Source organism: Vombatus ursinus, unplaced genomic scaffold (genome assembly GCF_900497805.2).
Source record: "Vombatus ursinus unplaced genomic scaffold, bare-nosed wombat genome assembly UNPS02014810.1, whole genome shotgun sequence".
NCBI lineage: Eukaryota > Metazoa > Chordata > Mammalia > Diprotodontia > Vombatidae > Vombatus > Vombatus ursinus.
This window is the reverse complement of record NW_020954588.1, coordinates 40,236,623-40,259,842: the sequence shown is the minus strand read 5'-3', so window position 1 is coordinate 40,259,842 and position 23,220 is coordinate 40,236,623. Positions and strand designations below refer to the sequence as shown.

The window sequence follows — 23,220 nt, the reverse complement described above, 5'->3', positions numbered from 1 at the left end:
ATGGGTTGGGGAACTAGGGAAGGGGTGGGATTGACTGGGTTCTATTTAATCTTGCTTAAATTATTCTATTTATATTGCCTTTGTTTACATTCTCCATAGCATGGTCCATGAAGGACATGGTCGTTCTCAATATTCACCATTCATTGGATCAATGTACTTCACTAAGTTTACAATGGATGGAATTATCTTGGTTTTCTTGACCAAAATCACCAGTGACTATGAATGTTCTGGCTAATCATCTTACTCTTTCTCTTACTTTGATAGAAAAAAAAAAAGTATTTATAAGCTATTTCTGTACCTAAATGTTATCTGAAATATGGAACACTTGAATGTATTCAGAAATATTTATTCAGAAATATTTATTCAGAAATATTTATTTATACCTTTTTAAGTTGTTGTGGAAGCATGTTGAAAAGTAACTTATATTTATTTATATTTATTCAAGTATTTATCATCTAATTAATTTGAGACACTCTCTTGTGAATTTTGTTCTTATATAAATAAAGTTTTGATGATACAGAGATTATGATGTCCCATGTTTTGAAGTCATAAAATATCACCAGAAGGATATTTTCTTTTTGTGGGATTTGGGTTTGCGATTTCAAAGGTGTAGGGACCTCCCTTTGTGAAAACTTCCTCCATTAATGTAGGTCAGAAATTCACCTCTAATGGATAGGCCTTGAGAGTTAGCTGGGGCCCTAATAGCCACAAAGCCATCTATGACCTTGTGATTTGAACCCAGATCTTCCACATTCCATTTTCCATTCTGCCTCTCAACCAGAATAATTTTTAATTTTTTTTTTTTTTGGAACAAACTGGGATTTCATTGGCATAAGGAATTCCCTTCAAGGAATCTCCCTCCACCAATGCTAGTTAGCTCCTACTCTGCACTTGTAGAACCTTGGAGAGTTGCCGTAGAGCACTGAGAGGTCCACTGATTGACTTAGGGTCACACAGTTGGTCGATGTCAGAAGTGGGATTCTGGCTCTCTCCATTACTCCATGCCACCTCTCTCACTAGAAAGGTATTAGAAGGATACCAGAAGGCATTAAAATGATACTTTATTTTGTGCTAGAGGTAAGCTTGGGATCACTGGAAGCTCTTCATGCTTTTCCAGATGCTCTGCTGCTTGCCCTCACCCTGCTATTCAGTCCTGAACCTATGTGGAAGTGGTAAAAAAGCAAATTAAGTTCGCAATACTTCCTAATGATTAGAGCTGTCCAAACAGCCTCATGGTGAAGTGGGTTCCTCTTCACTGAAGGTTTTCCATCTGGAGAGCTTTTCAAGCTGAATAACTTTCCTAAGTTTAGAACATATTCTTAATTCAGGTGTAGGTTGGACCGGGTGGTGGCCAAGGCCCCTTCCAATCCCAAAGTTTCTGTCTGGGTGAGCTATGGTTGCACTCCACAAATGCTCCACTTCCATGTTCATGAACTCTGAATTTCTCTTATCTGATCTGTTGTCATTCCACCTCTTCCTGGGCTGTGAAACCTCAAACCTTCTTCTTCATTCTCACTGTGACATCCAGTACCACGACCCCTCCGTTCTTTCCCGGGGTCATCACCACTGTACTAGCTATGCTTTTCTCCCTTACCTCTCTTGGCCTCTTGGTGAACCAATTAAAACTCTACACTGGGCTCTTCTCTCTAGTCCCTTGTCCCTTATCCCTAGCTTCAGCCTTGTGTTACTTCCACTATCCACTGTTTTCACTCCCACTGGTGTTGCTGAATGAAGCTGGAGAAAATTATGAAACCATCCCATTTGGGTTCAATTTAAATGTGTTACATAATCCCAACTGGATCCTCACTGCTACAAGGCGGTCCATTTACACACATACCCCCATTTAATTCACTGGTTAATTAGCTGCAGCACAGTGGATAAAGCCCCAAGACTGGAGTTAGGAAGACCTGAGTTCAAATCTGGCCTCAGACTTTTACTAGCTGTATGACCTTGGTCAAGTCACTCAACCATGATTGCCTCAGTTTCCTCATCTATAAAAAGAGCTGGAGAAGGAAATGCAAACCACCCCAATATGGGGTCACACAGAGTCAGACACAACTGCAAAATGACTATACAACAATTTACTTTCTCTCCTACTCACCATAGCAGCTTTTCCAAACTTTTTCCTCCCTCCTCAAACCTCTCATGGCTATTCCTCTCTCCTCCCTCTCAGCTAAGAACATTGTCTCATATTTCACTGAAAAAAAATTGAGGCTGTTTACCTAGAAGTTCTTCTTCTCCCCTCTCACTCCTCCTCCCAAATCACTGAGATGCCTTCTGCCACTATCTCCTCCTTCCTCCCTATCTCACATTAAGAGTTGGTCCTTCTCCTTCCAAGCCAACCTCTACCTGGACAGGTAAGTCCATTCCATCCCGGCTTCTCCAGCAGAGTGGCCCTCTTATCCTCATCACTCTCACTTAACTTCACTCTCTCCACATCTACTGGCTGCTTCCTTGCTGCCCACACACACACACTCATGTCTGCCCTATCTTCAGAAATTCTCACATGATCTGTCCATCCTCACTAACCTAAATCTGCAGCTGTTCCCTGATCTAATCAGTCAGTGACCGAGCCAAAAGTGAGCAACTTTAGCCTGGCATGACTTTTATTTGATTAAGCCATGCTGGCTCTTTGGGATCACTATTTCCTTTGTCTATTTGCTAACGACCTATCCCTTTAGTAAAATATTCTAGGATTTTGCCAGAAAATCTAGGTCAAGTTCATTGACCTATATTTTGCATGCTCCACTCTCATCTTTCTTTTAACATTTAATTTTTTTCTCAACTACATGTAAACAAAAATTTTTAACATTTAAATTTTGAGCTCTAAATTCACTCCCTCCCTCCTTTCTCCTCCCCTTGTAAAGGCAAGCAATTTGACAGATTATACATGTGCAGTTATGCAAAACATTTCCATAATCTTTTTTTTCAATTGATCAGGACAATTGCCTTTCTTCAATCCTGTAGTATGTTTCCCATTAAATAAACGCTTGTTGCCTGACTGACTTTTCCAAGATCTCTCAGAGATGGCTGGTAGCATCACATTTACCAGTTCTTCCAATCCCTAAGGCTGGATTTCTTCTGGGCCAGGCCAGCTGAGCTTATCAAGGACAGCTAGATATTCTCTTGGTCCCCCCCTCCCCCCACCCCCTCATCCCACCCCTCTCTAGCTTGAGTAGCAACACCCTATTAACCGTCTTTGTTCTGACCTTTCCAGTTCAAAGTCATTTTTCTTGGCAGAGCAATGAGATTCTGTCTCTGTGGTTAATTATTATCATCGTATCCATCCTAAGAAATATTGCTATCGCTTTGATTTTTAAAAAAATTTCCATTAATTACATCTTGCATAAAACCATCCTTTTGGGGGTTCTTGGTTTTTCTCGCTATTCCAAGCTGTAAGTCTCCTGAAACCACTCTTACAGGATGGTAAGATGACTCTTTATGCAGCCTTACTTGCTAAACCTTGCTTCCCTCTTGTGTGCGAGTCTTTAAACAAAAAAAAAAAAAAAGCCCTATTGGTTGGCATGTCTCTGTTTATCCACACTGATGTGTTTAGACAACGTCCAATTTTCCCCCTCGTCAGAATAATTTTTCTTTGTGTCTTCAGAATTTCATTGTTGAGAGCTTCTGTCTCTCTTGGCCTGGCTTCCCTATAGAATTTTAGCCCATAGGGTCCTACTTATCTTTCCTCTGACCCTTTGAAATCCATTTACTCAAAATCAAAGATGCATGACTGGATTTCCTCTCATTCTCTATCACAAACTTTAAAATGAAATTTCCCTTCTCAAAGTTTTCATCATTTCCACCCCATCAACAAGTTCAAGGCTGTTGGTTGAGAGCAGGTCAAGAATAGCATTCCCCTTGTTGGCTTCTCCACCTTTTGAAGGACGAAATTAGCATGGAAACAAATCGTACATTTATTAGCTGTTCTACATTGGGAAGAGTTCCAGCAGTTGTCTGGATAACTGAAGTCCCTTAACACTATATTTTCCATCCCGTTCCATGCTCAGTATTTGACTGCCACACACCTCATTCTTACCCTGCAAATGATCTGCAGAAATCTCCGACGACAATTTTTCTGTTTTGTTTCTGCTTCCATTGATGTCCACCACGCTTCACTCCTGGATTTCCTTATGAGTATACCTTCTTAAGATTTATGACCACCTTTCCCCTTCCCCTCCCCCAACCATAACCTATCTTGTTTCTTTTGAATGAGCAACATCCTTCCAGAGTCATGTTCCAGTCATGGGCCCATCCAACGAAGTCTCAGTAAGAGACTTGCACTCACTCTTTGCCTCTGTCTTTTAGCAAAAGCTAAAAACTCAAACTCTACCTTCTAACTGAGCCCTTTCCTTATCCCTCCAATTGCTACTACCGTCTCCCCCAGATAGATGCCCATACTCAAGCAACACTCCTTAGTGAGGCCCAAACATATTAAAATGTGTTGGGGAAATATTTAACAAAATAAATAAAAATAAAATAGAATATAAATAATGTTAACGGTTTTCTAACCCAACAGGTGACTGAGGGATCCTTATTATACTTCAGTGTCCCTATCTCTATTTGATTTTGATAGTACTGATCTAGGCCTTCCATAATAACATAAGTTGGAGTTTGAGGTATGCAATACCAATTGATGAAGAAACTGAGGTGCAAAAAGAGGAAGTGATTTGTACACAATCATCCGGGTATTAAATAGTACAACTAGTTGAATCCAGGTCCTATTTTTTCGGCCGACTCTGAGAATAAACAAGGAGAAAGACTGAATTAACTGCATTATATTTCCAATGTTGACTTGGGCAAAATAAACTAATTTTCGAAGGAAAAACAGACTACATAGTCAAAATAATAATGTTTTTAAAGAAAGTAATGCTTTAATGTTAATGTCTTGAAGAAAAACATTTCCCACTTAGAATTAAAATGGTTAAAAATTCAAAATCACACGTTTGCTTGTTTGATTTCAAAGTAATTATATGTGTTTGTTGTTGAAGAAAATATCCAGAATCCATGAGCTTATTGTTTTGGTTAAATAAAATAAAATAATATGATATTAATAGAGTATAATAAATATAATATTATAATATTAATATGATATATAACTAATATAATACTATTTGGGCAATTGTTGCCCTTCAAATACAACATGGCACCACCACATCCATCTCCTTTAATTGGAGATGATTTCCCTCCCAACAATTTACTTTGAATCGTAGTTTTAGAGTTGTAAAAAAAAAAAACCTTAAAACTCCTTTGCAGGTTCCTTGTATAAGCAAAATAACATTATTTTGAAGCAACAGGACAGAAGGAAAATGGTATCATGGCTCATAAGATCATAGATAGAGAACTGAAAGAGACTTTAGAGGCCATCTGGTCCAATCCCCTCATTTTACAAATGAGGAAACTGAGGCTCATGTAAGTAAAATGTGCTTACCCAAGGTCACATGGCTATTAAATGCCTGAGTCAGGATTTGAATCTAGGACCCTTGTCTCCAAGGCCCATATTCCTTCCATAGTACCTTGCTGCTTTTGACTTAGCTAGCAGGGAGTTGTTTCAGGCAAATACAGGTAAAAATGCCTTCATCAGACTAACACAGTCAGTGTTAGGGGGGTATTTGAACCTTTGACTGCAAATATAACTCTATTTCCACTTTGCCAATCAAGTCATTGGAAGAAGTTACTTAAATAATGATTTAAATTCCTTCAATCTTCCATTGGTATGAGTTTTCCCTCCACCCATAGAGATTTCAATCCTTTCATGTCTTAGCATAGTAGGTCTTCATGAGCTGATATTGCCCTATGGACAACTTCATGGTGAGCCTATCAGACAAGACGTACATCATCTATCATAGGGTCTCAGTGACAAAGTACGACCAGCAGAAACTTCCATTTTCCCTAATCAAGCTTCAACCACTGAGTCACCTTTACTCTGGGAAGACTTCGGTCAACTTTAAACTAACTTTATTTAGTTGAAACTCACTCTGCTTTAAGGGATGTAGGATTATAACCATTGGTCATAGCAGAAATGTAAATCGGATGACTTTGGATGAGTCATTTTCCATCCCTGTGCCTACAAATTACTTAGCTATAAAATCAGAGGGTTGGACTCAAGATTTTTTTCCAGCTCTGACATCTTGAGTCAATCCAGAAATCCAAACACAGTATGAGTATTTAGTCCTACCAAAAGCAGGACCACCATCAGACCATCTTGAGCTACTGCTTACGGGATGGGAATGAGGGGCCCTCCTTTGAACTTAATGCCTGTGATTACAATGGTAAATCCCTCAATACCTTGCCAGGATGAGAGCCGTTAGTAAATGATTTGACATGTTTAAATGGGTATTTAGCCCCAAAGAGAGATTTCTAGCTGTGAAAAACATAAACTATACCAACTACTGAAATCTGAGCTCTCCCTCAGGGCCACTTCATTTTATTTTATTATGATTATTCTTTTAAATCAGAGAACCCTGTGGTCTCCTAATGAGAAAATGGGCTGAAAACTTACAACCTCATGAAAACGCAAGGAGGCATTTTGTTTCTCGTTGAATACAACAAGCAAATTTACAGAGCACACTGCCTGCTGCCGTGGGGAGAGACCAATCAGCAAGATCCACTTTGGAGGCCAGCTATCCATCAGCCTGTTTATAATTAGTAACACACGCTCTGGGAGACGGGGAGAGAAGTCTCTGGGTTGGCCTGCATTTGGGATAGGTTGTAAGAAAAAGACAAAAAAATAGGATTCCATCCAACTTTTAACTTTCTGAGGATCTGCCTGGAATTAAGGTAGAGAAGTGACTCATTATCAAAGAAATCCCAGGGTAGGAGAAGTAGAAATGACCTTAGAGGTCATCTAACACATGGGGTTAAGATAATAGAGTCATTACCCATTCACACTGACACATACGAAGGGGGTCTATGTGCCAATGAAATCACAAATCTCAACGAGGCTTATTTTCTGAGGATCAGGAAAGTTAAGTGACTTTGCTCACTGTCCTTTAACCTGGTCTCTCCAGACTCCAAGTCTATCACCCTCTGAAGTGTAGCTCATGCTGTTTCTCATTAATAACAGAAGCAGAATACGAGAGAACACCACCAAAACACCGATGCATCCAATCAGCATAAAAATATATGGAAAGAAGAAGACAAACACTTCTGTACATAAGCAGATTTATTTTTTGCCCTCCCCATCCACTGACAAATAGAAGCTGATAAAAAATGGTGTAAATTATTACATTATCTCATTCTGCAAAGGCTCACTGAAATGAACATTTTTATTTATTAAAAAATTTATTTATAAAAAACTCAAAATAAAAATTAAACTAAGCCCATTCATGTAGTTTAAAAAGCCTACTCTCCCCACCCCCATCCTTGTTTTCTAGGCTACATCACATATAAAAAAGAAACTCGTAGAGATTCCGGATGGATTCCTGAATATTAAAAATAATCCTGACCCATAGGTAAGAATTGTTTTTTGAACAAGCAAGAGTGTTATCTTTAATAGTGTGTTAAACACTGTAGGTCAAAGTTGTATTTCCCTTCTGTTGAGGTCTCTTTGCCATTGGCCTTCACTTTTCCCAGTTCTATACAGACCAAAGACCTCCTAGTCATTCCTGCTTCTCATACATGACTGTAGATTGTACAATTGTTCAAGACAGTCAACATTGCAATCCCCACCCCCCAAATAAACCAGATTCAGGGGGCTTACAATAATAGCATACAAAAGGACAAATCAGTAATCAAAGAGAACCAATGTGGCCTATAATTCCTTGGGGAATTATACAGACCAAAGACCTCCTGGTCATTCTTCTTTCTCATCTATGACTGTAGATGGTACAATTGTTCAAGACAGTCAACAATGCAATCCCCACCCCCCAAATAAACCAGATTCAGGGGGTTTACAATAATAGCATACAAAAGGACAAATCAATAACCAAAGAGAACCAATGTGGCCTATAATTCCTTGGGGAAAGTCTTCCACAAGAAGAGATAACAATTTTTCCTTGGCTCTGCGGGGGCCTGAGCATCTTGCCCCCAGCAAGGCAGGAATCTCAGTTTGAAAGTTAAGTAACTGTAGTGGTTGGCTTGTGTGCACATCCATTGGGAATGTACAACCTGAAATTCTTTGACAGCAGAAGATCATGTTCTTAATTTGTGCTCATCACCTACATGGTCATGAAGGTAGAAAGAAATTCCATTCCTTTCTGTTCACCTTGAGTGAGGATGAACATGATTCAAAGTGGGCTGTGTGCCATCCAATTAATTCCAAGGCACAGCCCTGGTACAATAGGAAATATAGGTTCAATAGGAAAAGTACACTTGCCCCAGGGGTGGAAAGAATCCCAGGGCAAACAAGAGAGAGTGTGTGTGTGTGTATGTGCTTGAGTGCATGAGTGTGGGTGCTTATGTCAGGTTCCGTGTTAAATAACAGAAGGAAAGTGCATTTTTTATTAATGCCAATAGGAAAGCTAACTGAAATTAACACAAAGAACATAGCCACCTGAACCAAACAGGCTTCAAAGGCCCAACACAGATTTCTTAGTTCACAGTTTCCCTAAGAAAAATGATCCCGTTTCGCCTGCAGCTAAAAGGTCAACATGGTTCAAGCACCATGGAAGATCTAAGCAAATGCTACATTGATTTGGGGAAAGAAGGGACAGAGGGAGAGAGGAAGAATATTCTCAACATTCTAGGCTCTTCCCTCCTTCCCTGCTCTCCTCAAGTTTTCTGGCCCAGTTTATCTTCCATTTTTCCTCAGCTTTATTTGACCTGGAAAATGTGATTGTCCTTGAAACTCTACCACAGCTTCATCACCGGTTTGTCATATCAAAGCTGCATCAACTCATGGACGCTGGGAATGGTCTGAACTCATTAGAAAGCTTCCTGAGGTTACCATTTTTGTAGGCGCTCTTCTAAGACTTCACATTTACTCCAAAAAACCTGTGAGAAAAGAAAGATACATGCATATGAATGCAAGAACTGTGGCATTAGATTGTGAGCTCCTTGAGGGCAGGGACTGTCTTTTGCCTCTTTTGGTATCCAACGCACTTAGCACAGTGCCTGGCACATAGTAGGTGCTTCATAAATGTTTACTGATTGATTGACAGAAAGAAGTGGTGAATGTGAGGAATTTGCTGAAATACTAGAAGACTTTGGGAATAGGGTTTTTGTTGCTGTCCAATCATTTCAGTCAGCATGCCCGACTTTCTGTGACCCCATGTGGGCTTTCCTTGGCAAAGATATTGGAGTGGTTTGCCATTTCCTTCTCCAGCTCATTTGACTGATGAGGAAACTGAGTCAAACAGGGTTAAGCAACTTACCTCCTCCTCCTCCACCTCCACACCTTCAGTAACCCACTGATACCTGCTTACTTATTGTCCTTTGCTAAGGATACTCTGTCCTCTACCTCCTTGCATTTGCCCTCACTGGCCCGGGTTCTGAAAGGTTCTCCTTCCTCACCTCTTCCTCTTGACATCCCTAGGTTCTTCCTAGACTCAGCTCAAGGGCTTTTTCTTCAGGAAGTTCCCCCCCCACCCAGCCTTTCTACCTCCTATCTACTTTGTAACTCTCTTTACTTACATGTTTCTCCTATTAGCATGGAAGCTCCCTGAAGGCAGAGATTATTTGTGTGATTTTGCCTCTCTGTATCTTCAGTGCTTAGCCCGAGTACTTAATGGACTGATTATCTCAGAGGTGCCTCCTAAAAACAAGTTTGTGTTCTGGATCCCTTGGGCAGTCAGCTCACTGAAGCCTATGGACCCCTTCTCAGAATCATGTTTTTAAATGCATAAAATAAAATACAAAGGATTACAAGAGATGCCTCTGGCCTGTGGCCCTTTCTGGTGAGTCCCTGGTGTGGACCGCCATTTCATGAGGCTCTATTATCAATGCAATACTATCAAGACATTATTTTTAAAAGTTCATGCCCTCCCCTCCACCCAGCCCATGTGTAACCCAAGGCAAGGAACTACTTCTTGGTGTTCCAGGTAAGTTACTAACTTGCAGAAGAGATGGAGATAAGTCTGTCTACTTGAAGATGACCCCTCCCTGAAGAACCCACAGGCAGAAATAAAAAAAGAAAAGAATGAGGTAATATACATGTCTGCACACACATATACACATATATGCACACACACATAATCAATTCAGAATGGGTATTTTTTGGAGGAAAAGGAAGGGAAATCTATTCAAAATTCCAAATCAAACCCATCCCCTTGTTTTATGATGTGAAAGGCTTCTATGTTCCCCAAGTTTCCTCACTACCAGGCTATTCTCAATCTATTTGGTGCCCAAGGATGAAATAACAAAATGATGGGCCACGTGGCATGCATGCACTTGTGTGTGTATGTGCAGATGTATGTAATGTTTTTTAAAACCCAAATTTCAAAATGCCTGGTTAAGAAGCCTTGGTCTAGGGTCAGAGGACCAGGGTGATGCCTGATGCTGGTGTTGGCACTCTGCCACGTCATACTATCGTTAACCCTTTTTTTTCTCTTTCTTACAATAGTTATAAAAAAGTTAGACACAGAAAATTCATTTATGAAATAAATGTCATGTTTCCTAATTTCACAAATATCTACCCTGCAAATAAAACAGAGGTAAAGAGCTCACTGAGTGTGTGGCTGTATAGTACTATCTATGCAACAGCTTCTATAGCAACGATTATCATTTTATTTGAAAGTCCCTGATCCTTCTAGAATTGACAAGGAGCCCATTTGTCAGGGACAAATACGATGAGATATTTTGCTCTGGCTGTTAAAAAAAAAAAAGACAGTATATTGATTTCAATCATAAGCTGAAACAGAATTAGCAGGATCCATGACACCGACATTAGTTCTGAAACACTCTATGCCATAAATAAGCTTATTCATCTCATTAATAAGATTATTATGGTTATTATCTTTATAGGTAACAAATATGAAAAGTGTGAAGGATTTTATCAATAAATGTTGACTTTTTTGTGTTTTGAAGTTTGTTATAACAGTGTAATAAATTCTTTAGCAGAATAAATGATGAGCTGATATATAGATGGATGAATAGATAGAGCATGTATTAAGCATTTACTGTCCATCAGGGATACATGCTAGGATTACAAATATAAGCAAAAAAAGACAGTCTATACCAGGGGTGAGGAACCTGCAGCCTCAAGGCCACATGGGGCCCTATAGGTCCTCAAGTACAGCCCTTTGACTGAATCTAAACTTCACAGAACAAATCCCCTTAATAAAAGGATTTGTTCTGTTAAAACTTGGACTCAATCAAAAACCTAGAAGGCCACATGTGGCCTAGAGGCTGCAAGTTCCCCACCCCTGGATACCTCCAAGGAGTTTTACATTCTAATGGAAGAAGACGACATTTAAAAAGGCAAGGTTGATAGAGAGGTGCCGAGAGGGAGGAGTATTCACAAGAATGAAGTGAGCATTGCCTGGGAGCCTCATGAAATGGCGGTCCACACCAGGGACTCACCAGAAAGGGCCACAGGCCAGAGCCATCTCCCAAGTGAGAAAAGAGTGGGCAGTGAGATGGAGAAATCCAGAAAGTGAGGAATAAAACTATTTGGATATTTTTAATGAAAAAGAGGAGGAGGATGGAGCTGCATAAAGTTTAAAAACCAACATCATAATCTATAGACCAGAAGAATTAAGAAGGTATAATCAACACAAATACATATGTGTGTATATGTATATGCATGTATAAGTATATGCGTGTATGTATATAACCCAGCAGTATGCTGTGTTCTATAGAACCCAGTAATGCACAATCAAAAAGGTCACATCTTTGACTAACATACAGTTATCCCTTTCACATCACGACTTTCCACATCACAGTTTCAATATAATGTGGGTCAGCATAAGAAATTAAATGGGAATTTGGGGAGAGTTTGGAGGAAGCCACAGATGACACAGAAAAAGTTTAGAAACTCAGAAATGCATAAACAATTTGTCCAGTATTGTACAATATCAACATATTTTATCTTCTACTACTACAATAATTCAGACTTCTTCTCTGATACAAAGGGAAGGCCAAAGAGTGTTATGCGGATTTTCCAGATCACTGGGGCGCTGAACCACTAACCCCTGAGATCTCCACGTACCTTTCAGGATACCATGGACCTCAACAGAAGCGTCATTTTCCAGGCAGTTGTACAGGTTCTGGGCTGTTGCGTTCTTCCGTTCCCTCTCTTGCCATTTCTTCAGCATTCTGAACTTGCAAACTGTAATGTCTTCACAATTTTCCTGAATGGCGTCGATGTCAGCAATTTCTAATCCCAAATTGGCAATGCCAAGCTCGATCCACTCCTTCCCAAATTTCCTAGCAAGAGTCATCAACTGCTGATCTGATAGCACCTCCTTCTTGATGGAATCTAACAACAGAGGAGAATTTTAGCAATTGGTTCTGACTGTAGTCTGATCACTTATAACCATTTATAATGAGAACAGACACCCCTAAAGTCAGTCAATAAACATTTACTAAGTGCCTACTATGTGCCAGGCACTATGACAAGTCCTGGGAATACAAAGAAAGTGAAAAATCAGTCCTTGCCCTCAAAAAGCTTACAGTCTAACTCACAGGTTCCCAAAGTACCCTCCCACCCCAGGCAATGGAACAATCCAGGAGGCTGGTAGTAGCCTTGGGTGCAATTAGGGGGCTTTGAATAAAAATAAGGGGGTGGAGGAAGCATAAGGAAAGAAAAGATAAGAAAATTTTGAAAAATAGCTCATACAGGTTTCATCTATTGTGTAACAGAGTTAATGTAGTAGTGATTACATTATTTTCCAAATAAGCACACAAAACGCAAGTTGTAACTGATCAGCGGTGAAGTCCACCAACAGGTCTTAACAAGCAAGTATTGGCAGGTGAGCATGTTGCGCATTGTCAGGAAGTCCAGCATGCATGGGCAGGGATAGGTATGTGTAATGACTCATTTACATTACAATACTATACAGTTACATGATGCAATATTGCATCCTCAAAATTTCAATGCAGGAAAAAACCCACAAATTTACAATAAATTATTAAATTTAAGATGCGTCATTTTTTAAAAAAAAATATTTTATATTTTTTGAAATGACACAGATTAAAAAAAAAAGTTAAAGGGTTAAAGAAAGTAGATTTCCAAGGGGGCGCTAAGTAATTTTTTTTTTGAAAAGGGGGCAGTAGGCCAAATTTAGGAACCTCTGGTAATAGATGAGCTAACATGCAAACATGACGTAAACAGGATAAATAGGAAATAATCAACCCTAGCATTAAAGGAGACTGGGAAAAGAAGCTTATCAAATGCTTTCACTGTGCAAAAGCACTAGACTGGGGCTGAGGAGTGCCTCTGATACTAGCTATGTAACAGCTTTCTTGCCCTCAGTTTCCTCATCTGTAAAATGGGGCAATAACAGCGCCCACTTCATGATGTTACTGTGAGGATAAAACAAGGTAACTGGATATGAACTGCTTTGCAAACCGTGAAGCACTAACTAAACATTAGCTGGCATTTTCTACACTCCAGGCAATCGTGCCTTTCCAACCTGCACATTGAAGTAATAGGAAGATAGAAGAATGGACTGAGAGCTGGCAGCTCATCCATTTTCCACATTTTATGGTCAAGGAAACCTTGATCCAGCAAGGTTAAATGACTGGCCCAAGGCAATCAATGAATAAACACTTAGTAAGGCCTACTATGTGCCACAGGTACTCTGCTAAGTGCTGGGGATACAAAAAGAGGCAAAAGACAGTCCTCATCCTCAAGGAGCTTACTATCGAATAGGGGAGACAAGCAAACACATATATACAAAGCAAGCTCTATACAGAATAAATAGGAAGTAATTAACAAAGGGAAGACATTGGGATTAAAAGGGATTTGGGAAGGCCCCCTGCAGAAGGTGGAATTTTAGTAGGGACTTAAAAGAAGCCAGGAAGGTTAGTAAGCACAGCAGAGGAGAGGGAGAGTTCTAGACATGGGGGGAGGCCAGTGAGAATGCCCCGAGATGATAATATAATAAAAATGACAATTCTACCTAAATTAATTTACTTGTTCAGTGCCTTACTAATCAAATTACCAAAAAAATTATTTTATAGAGCTAGGAAAAAAAATAACAAAATTTATCTGGAAGAACAAAAGGTCCAGAATATCAAGAGAATTAATGAAAAAAAAATGCAAGAGAAGGTGGTCGAGCCATACTAAATCTAAAACTGTATCATAAAGCACCAATCATCAAAACTACTTGGTACTGGCTAAGAAATAGAGCGGTGGATCAGTGGAATAGGTTAGGTACACAAGACACAATAGTCAATGACTATAGTAATCTACTGTTTGATAAACCCAAAGACTCCAGCTTCTGGGAGAAGAACTCACTATTTGACAAAAAGTGCTGGGAAAACTGGAAAAGAATATGGAAAAAACTAGGCATAGATGAAAATCTCACACCATATACCAAAATAAAGTCAAAACGGGTTCATGATTTAGATATAAAGGCTGATACTATAAGCAAACTGGGAGAGCAAAGAATAGTTTACCTGTCAGATCTATGGAGAAGGGAAGAATTTACGACCAAACAAGAGACAGACGACATTATTAAATGCAAAATGGAAAATTTTGATTCTACTAAATTAAAAAGGTTTTGCACAAACAAAGCCAATGCAACCAAGATTAGAAGGGAAGCAGAAAGTTGAGAAACAATTTTTACAGCCGGTGTCTGATAAAGACCTAAACATACATATAGAGAACTTAGTCAAATTTATAAGAATACAAGTCGTTCTGTAATTGATAAATGGTCAAAGGATATGAACAGGCAGTTTTCTGAGGAAGAAATTAAAGCTATCTGTAGTCATGTGAAAAAAAATGTTCTAATCCATTATTGATTAAAGAAATGCAAATTGAAACAATTCTGAGGTACCACATCATAACTATGATATTAGCCAACATGACAAAACAGGAAAATGACAAATGTTGGAGAAGATGTGGGAAAATTGGAACACTAACGCATTGTTGGTGAAGTTGTGAACTGATCCAACCATTCTGGAGAGCAATTTGGAACTATGCCCAAAGGGCTATAAATAAAACTGTGCATACCCTTTGATCTAGCAATACCACTACTAGGTCTGTATCCCAAAGAGATCATAAAAAAAGGAAAAGGGTCTATATGTACATAAATATTTATAGCAGCTTTTTTTGTGGTGGCAAAGAATTGGAAATTGAGGAGATGCCCATCAAATGGAGAATGTCTGAACAAGTTGTGGTATATGAATGTAATGGAATTACTATTGTGCTATAAGAAATGGTGAGCAGGTGAATTTCAGAAAAACCTTGAAAGACTTGTATGAACTGATGTTTAGGGTAGTGAACAGAAACAGGAGCACATTGTACACAGTAATAGCCACATTGTGCAATGACTGACTTGGTTAGACTTAGCTCTTAAAGCTCTTAGCTCTGAGCAATGCAATGATCTCAGACAATTCCAAAAGACTCATGATTCTATCCACATCCAGAAGAACTATGAAGTCTGAATGCAAATCGAAGCATATTATTTTCTCTCTCTTTCTCCTTTCTCGTGGTTTTTCCCTTTTGTTCTGATTCTTCTTTCACAACATGACTAATGTGGAAATATGAAAACAAAAGAATGCCCAGAGCTGCAAGATGGAGCTGCTTGTTTGTGGAATAGCCAAGAGGCCAATTGGTGCCACTGGATTAAAGAGTATAGAGGGAGGAGTAAGGGGTAGAAGGGGTCAGGTTATAAAGGGCTTTGAATGCCAACCAGAGTATCTTGCAGTTGATCCTAAAGGCAATATAGAGCCACTGAATTTTATTGAGTAGGACATGGCATGATCAGACTGCACTTTAGTGCACTTTAGTGGCTGAATGGAGGACGGATTGAAAGGGAGACAGACTTAAGGCAGGCAGACACCTCCCCCACCCCTAGCTGTTGCAATAGTCCGGGTGATGAGGGTCTGCACCAGGGTAGGAGCAGTTGAAGAGAGAAGGGGCTGTACTGGGGAGATGCTACAGAGGTGAAATCTACCAGAGATGGTGCTGAAGAGAAATCAATGAGATGCCACAGAGGTGAAATCTACAAGAGATGGTGAAGAGGTGAAATCTACAAGAGATGCTCCAGAAGTGAAATCAACAAGACATGCTACTGAGGTGAAATCTACAAGAGATACTGTAGAGGTGAAATCAACAGGCCTTGGCAACAACTTGGATATGGAAAAAAGGAGTCCAGGATGACTCCTAGGTCAGGAGCCCGAGGGATTGAGAGGATGATGTTGCCCTCTACAGTAATAGGGAAGAGGGGAGGAGATGAGAAGGAAAGATAATGGGTTCCATTTTGGACATGTTGAGTTTAAGATATCTACTGGACATCCAGTTTGAGATGTCTCAGAAGCAGGTGGAGTTGTAAGAGTGCAGGTCAGCAGAGAAAATTAGAACGGGAAAGGTAGATTTCAGCATCAACATCACAGAGATGGTAATTAAATCCATGGAAGCTGACAAAAATCACTAAGTAAAGTAGTATGGAGGGACAAGAGAAGAGGGCCCAGGACAAAACCCTGAGGGATACCTATCGCTAGAAGGCATGATCTGGAGGAGGATCTAGCAAAGGAAACAGAGAAAAAATGGTCAGATAAGTAGAAGAACCTGGAGAGAAGGGTGTCCCAAAAACCTTGAAAAAAAGAGAGTATCACGAAGAAGAGAATGATCAACAGAGAGGTCAAGGAGAAAGAGGATACAGAAAAAGTGGCAGACCACAGGTCCACCTCCAGGTTCTCCAAGTCTTCCCACGACACCATGCCTGTAAAATAAAATCACAATGAAAACAAGAACTTGAAACTCTCCAGTGATGATGACATTCGATAAAATCATTCTTTCCATTTGCATTGGATTACTTGATCAGGGAAAAATAAGAGTAACCTCAAAAGAATTAACTCAACTCACAAAGAAAACTCTACACTATGCCCCTTTCTCCCCAAGCACGTCCAACTGCTTGTTGCTGCCTCTTTCCGAGTATGCCAGTCTTGTATGGAAGCATTAGCACTACTAGAGATCAAGATACCTGAGTTCTTGTTTCCACTGGGTCATCGGAAAACACATTTCCACATTAAAAGAGGATCTTCCTGTGGAAGAATGTGAGGATTCACAGGACAACAACTGTAACAATCTTCGTATTCCTGGAAACAGTATTACTAACTTGGAAGAGAACAGAGATTTCCCAGAGACCTTGAAGGAATGACAAATTGAAATGAATCTCAGGAGGCAGTGTGGTCTAGTGAAAAGAGCCCTCCTCCTGGAGTCAGAGGCCTTGGGTTCAAATGCTGCCTCAGATGATTACTAGCTGTGTGATGTCGGGCAAGTCATTTAACTTCCCTGAGCCTCAGTTTCCCCACTTGTAAAATGAGGGGGTTGGACTGGATGGTCACTGAGGCCTCTTTTGTCTCGAGATTTGGGATCCAGTAAACTTGAGATAGTATGACATAATGGCCTACAAAGCAGGGAGAAGAGTGGGAAAAATCTCTCAGAACAACAGCTCACATTTTATATAGTGCTTCAAGGTTTGCAAAGTGCTTTACACACATTACACGTGTGTTACGTGTTATGTCATCTATGTTACATATGTGTTACATATCTCGACTTACTGCATGTGAGTCCTATCACGTATTCTATGTATCTCACATGTTACATATATGTCTTATGTTGTGTCACACGCATATGATTACTATTCCATTTGATTATCACAAGAATCCTGTGAGGAAGGTGCTATTAGTATCATCCACATTTTACAAATGAGAAAACAGAGTCTTAGAGAGGATGAGTGACTTGCCCAAGGTCACAGAAACAGAAAGAGCCTGAGGTGGAATTTGAACTCAGGTCTTCCCGGCTCCAGCAGCTAGGTGGCGCAGTAGAGTGTTGGGCCCAGAGTCAGGAAGACTCCTCTTTCTGAGTTCAAATCTAGCCTCAGACACTTAGTAGTTGGGTGACTCTGGGCAAGTCACTTAAGTATAACCCTGTTTGCCTCAGTTTCCCCATCTGTAAAATGAGCAGGAGAAGGAAATGGCGAACCACTCCAGTATCTTTGCAGGAAATGCCCAAATGGGGTCACAAAGAACTGGATATGACTGAAATGACTGAACAACAACAAAAACGCTACAGGAGCAATGGAGGAATTTTCTTGGACACTTACGGACAATGGAAGATGTGCGTGTAAGGGACATAACAAACTCACTGCTTCAAGTCCAGAAAACACCTGCTCTGTCTAACAAGAGGGGCACATTAGATTCCAAGTTCTTAAGCTGGAGTCCTAAAACTTATTTTTAAAAAATATTTTAATAACTATATTTAGTGTAATTTTATAACTCTCCATATTTTATTTTATACATTTAAAAATATTACTCTGAGAAGGGGCCCCTAGGCTTCAGCACTCTCTGCTGTCAAAGCAACCCATGACATCAAAAAGAATAAGAATCCCTAGGCACTGGCCCTGGAGTCAGGAAGACCTCAGTTCAAATCCAGCTCCAGATACTTGATACTTACTAGCTGTGTGACCCTGGACAAGTCACTTAACCCTGACTGTGTCACCCCCCCCAAAAAAAGAATAAGAATCCCTGCACTAGAGAATCCAGAAAGTCCCTCCCAGCTGTAGAACCCCATAATTATAAGAATGCCATAGTGAAGGAGGGAGACATCATCACAGCAACCTTTCCTTCAGATAGTCAGGTCGAGTAGTCTTCCTTGCTTTTATTAATATTCCCAGCATTTACCACAGTGCCTGGCACACAGGACGTGCTGAATAAATGCTTCTTGACTTGGTAGCCAAAGGATATTTAGATCGTCACTTTCCTTAAAACCCAAGTTCTAACCAGGGTAGTCTCAAGGCAATCCACCTTCCTGGGGGCTGCAGCATGAAAAGGAAGCATGATCAGATGCTCCCTAACGCTAATCTCTTGCAGAAAGCTATGGGTGAACTATGGGTGAACTATGGGTGAATGGGAACTGAAGTCGGGACGGAAGATGGGTATCTGCCCCGCCGCCAGGCTTCTTCTGGTCAAAGATGAACTTTAAAAGATGACACAGTGCCCTCTAGTGGCTCCTTAATTCTCTTCAAGCAAACTCATTCTTCGACCTGGGACGTTTTTCAAGAATGATCAAAACAACATTAGTCCATAATGACCAAGACTGGCCTCAAAGAAGAGATAGAAAATCCACCTTCCACCCAAGCCTTTGCAAAAGTAGAGGCAACTGCAGAGAACACCAGACTGGGAGGGGGCAGGGGGGGGGGGGGGCCAAGGGGAGAGAAGAAATGTTATTGAGTTTTTTTTCTTCTTTTTTCCTTTCTTTTATTTTATGATAAGGGGTTGGGGGAAGAAGACAGTGGAAAATATAGGTGATAGCAAACAAAACTATATTTATAAAATTGATTCCAAATACTATTAGCGAAAAATAACTTTCATGTACACATATTCCTATGGTTGGTTGTCCTTTGTTCTCGAAGAGGACCAAAATGACATCATTATGTTTGAGTTACAGCGTGTCTGACTGCGGCCAATCAGACCAATATGAGCTCAGAATGCTCTACCGCAGGTTGGGCACAAATAGTTCATGTGAACACTTGGGGTGGAATATATGTATACATATAAGTCTACTTATGGACTTCAGAGCCAGAAGACCTAGAATCACATCCCACCTCACACACACACACAGACAGGCTGTGTGACCCTGGGCCAGTCAGTTGATTAGGGAAAAATAAGAGTGAACTCAGAAGAACTCACAAAGAAAACTCTTCACTATGTCCCTTTCTCCCCAAACATGTCCAACTGCCTGCTGCTGCCTCTTTCTGGGTATGCCAGTCTTCTATGGAGGCATTAGCACTACTGGGGATCAAGATACCTGAGTTCTTGCCTCCACTGGGCCATTGGCAAAACACATTTCCACATTAAAAGTCCTTTTACCTGCTCGTTCTCTCTCTGTCTGTCTCTCCTGCCACCACCCCCATTAGTAGAAAAAGATTCATCATGTGAGATCTGCCTCAACCAATGAAATCACAGGTTTGCATATATAGGGACACACCTGAACATAAATACACATACACCCAGATATGCACACACATGAATGCCCACATATGTACATAAATATACAGCCTCAAAAGTCTTACCACAGTCTTCAGCGTGTATGTGTGTGTGTGTGTGTGTGTGTGTGTGTGTGTGTACAGCTTCTTAAAAAGAGTTACCAGGGGAGCGCAGCCGCTAAGTGATATGCCCAGGGGCACATCGCCAGTATGCGGCAAGGATGGCATTTTAATCCAAGTCTTTCTGATTGGAAGGCAATCTGTATTCACTGTGCCTTGAAGCCCCCCTGGCATGGGGTCAGAACCCAGATGCCCAATGTAGAGCTTGGAACCCACCTAACCCAAACCCCTCACTTCACAGATGAAGACAATGAAGCTCAGAGAGGGTCAGTGACTTGCCCAGGGTCACACTGGCAGCAAAGCTGGAGTTTGAACCCAGGTGCTCCGACTCCAAATCCAAGGTTCTTCCCACTGAACTACACTGCCTCAAAGCCCTGGGCTCAAGACATAGCTTTTCCACTGTTTATCTATGTGGTTGAAAGTCTCATCACCTCTCTATGTCAGTTTTCAGACCCATCAAAATGGCGATAATAACATTCACACCCTCCCTATCTCACAGGGTTGGCATGAACGAGACATACGGCACGTCCTCATCTCCACCATCCCCGGCCCCCAAGGCTGCTTCCTCCCCTGAGCATGCAGGGTCTGGCTGGACAAGCTCCAAGGCCCCTTTGAGCTCCAGAACACTGGGAGAGCAAATATAAATCTGAGCTAAAATTCTCATAATGTAATGTTATTCCTATTTACATGAACAATCTTTTAATCTTATTTTAGTCCTATTTATACTAACTTGGGTAATTTCTAACTTCTAAAACCCCCAAAAGGGGGGGTGGGGAATGACTTTCCCTGGGTGAAGTTTTAACAAAAAAATTTAGATAGAAATTAGAGAGAACTGCTTTAGCTGCCTGGTTAACAATGGATTTTTTTAAATACCAGCATTATCCCATTTTTTTTAACTTTTGAGAAACTTTAGGCATTGAGAGCATTAATTACTGTTAACAAACGCTCAGGGAGTTAGAGAAAAGCCCACAGCCTTTGGAGTCCAGGGACACATTTTTCAACAAGTTAGACAATAGTTTCTCAAACTCTGTTGTACTGTCCCAGAAAGACAAGTCACCTGGCTGATGAGTTGTTTTTAAAATGTTACTCACATTTTGATTAGTAAATAAAATCACCTCCCCTCAAAAAAAAAACTTAGTAAATGCCTACTATGTACAAGACACATCCACTATGTGCAAGACATAGCTAGGTACTGTGGGGAACAGAAGGATGCAAAGTTCATATAAGTTCCTTGAGGGCAGGTACAAGTTCATTTTTAGCTTCTATTTCCGGTGCCTAAATAGGTTCTGCAAGGTACTCTGGAATAATGATGACGATGATGATGGTGGTGATGATGATGATGATAGCTGGCATTTATGTGATAAGTTAAGGATTACAAAGCACTTTCCATATGAATCTCTTTTGTTTCTCACAACAACCCTGTGAGTTAGGTGCTACTATAATTTCCATTTTACAGATAAGGAAACTGAGGCTGAGAGAGGTTGAGTGACTTGCCCAGCCAGTGAGACATTGCCACAGAGTGTGTGAAGCCAAAAATGAACTTATGTTTTACTGACTTCAGGTCTGACAATCTATCTGCTATACCCAAGGATGTGGTGGAGCGAGTTCAGACTGCGGAGCTGAATGTTAAATTTCCACTGCAAGCATTTATACCTCAGAAGTTGGCAACTGCTATAAATCAGGGCCTGATCTGTTTTGTTGATTGTCTAGATTTAAAGAAGTGATAGAAAAAATGTAAATCACAGATAAACTTAAAAGTCTGTCAAGTGCACATTTCAGGGGATGGGGGAGAGCCAATGGTTAAACATTTCCCAAAACACTACTGCCTAGACCTCTTCATGCTTCTTGAATTATTTGTTAAAATGATAAAAACAAGTCCCTTTTACTCAAGAGACTCAGATTCTAACCAAGAAAAGATGTATACAAGGCACCACGACACAAAATAAAATCTGGTTAAGTGGGCAGCTAGGTGGCGCCATAGTGCGCAGAGTACCAAGCCTGGAGTCAGGAAGACTCACCTTCCTAAGTTCAAATCCAGCCTAAGACACCTAGCTGTGTGACCCCAGATAACTCACTTAACCCTGAGAGCCTCAGGTCCTCATCTGTAAAATGAGCTGGAGAAGGTAGCAGCAAACCAACCCAGTGTCTTTGCCAAGAAAACCCAAATGGGGTCACGCAGAGTTGGACATGACCAAAATGACTGAACATGTGCCATAAGAGAGATATTAAGAAAGAGCTTGGGGTGCCCAAAGTAGGGAGTTGGGAGGGGGAAGTAGGAGAGCGAGGGTGAGAGAGAAAGAAAACAAGAACTTCTGGGGGGGTGGACTGGAGGGTGAGAGAAGGCTTCCTGAAACAGTGGCATTTGAGGTGGGCAGGCTTTCAACAGACAGAGTCAGAGAAGCAGGAGAAGGGCAGAGTTTGGTCAGGGGACTAGCGAGGGGCTCTGCTGGGCAAGAAGGCAGGTCCTGGAGAGTGCCATGGTGAGCAAACTTGGGCCATCTTGGGGAGGGCCTAGAATCCCAAGCTGAGGAGTTCAGATTTTATTCAGGGCTGGTGGGTAGGGTGGTTGTGGGGAGCACTGGAGGGTTTTGTGCAGGGAGAGAATACAGTCAGATCGATGTTCTAGGAAGGTTACTGAGGCAGAAGTGGGAAGGACAGTGGAGAGGAAGAGAGAAATTTCAGGCAAGAAGACACGTCAAAGGGCAGCTAGGTGGCGCAGTGGATAGAGCACGGGCCCTGGAGTCAGGAGGATCTGAGTTCAAATCCAACCTTGACCCTGAGCAAGTCACTTAACCCTGACTCACCCCCCCCCAAAAAAAAAGACGAGTCAAGTGATCCCTATGGCTGCTGGCGTGACCACCATCATGGAAACAGAACAAACCACTATACATACCTGAAGTATCAATTTGCTTCATTCTTTTCATATAATTCTCCTCTTCAGGTAAACTGTCACTTATTTTCCGTCTTCTGTTAACTAAACAAGGGATAAAACAAATGACCTTTAACTTCTTTGTTTCATCTTCAACCTTCCCCACTTCTCCCTCCCAGAATGCAATGTAAG

General features: G+C 40.8%; 1 protein-coding gene across 1 annotated transcript in view; it reads right to left on the bottom strand.

Annotated features, from left to right (window-relative positions):
- Positions 1–7,180: 7,180 nt before the first annotated feature.
- The window catches only part of LOC114053242 (caspase recruitment domain-containing protein 8-like), a 60,861-nt gene continuing 44,821 nt past the window's right edge, over positions 7,181–23,220 (bottom strand). The window contains exons 15-17 of the mRNA XM_027876171.1: positions 23,053–23,133; positions 12,089–12,358; positions 7,181–8,934 (exon numbers count right to left, since the gene is read on the bottom strand). Coding sequence (XP_027731972.1) covers positions 8,921–8,934; positions 12,089–12,358; positions 23,053–23,133 — 365 coding nt within the window. The 3' untranslated portion in view covers positions 7,181–8,920. The remainder of the gene's footprint in view (positions 8,935–12,088; positions 12,359–23,052; positions 23,134–23,220) is intronic.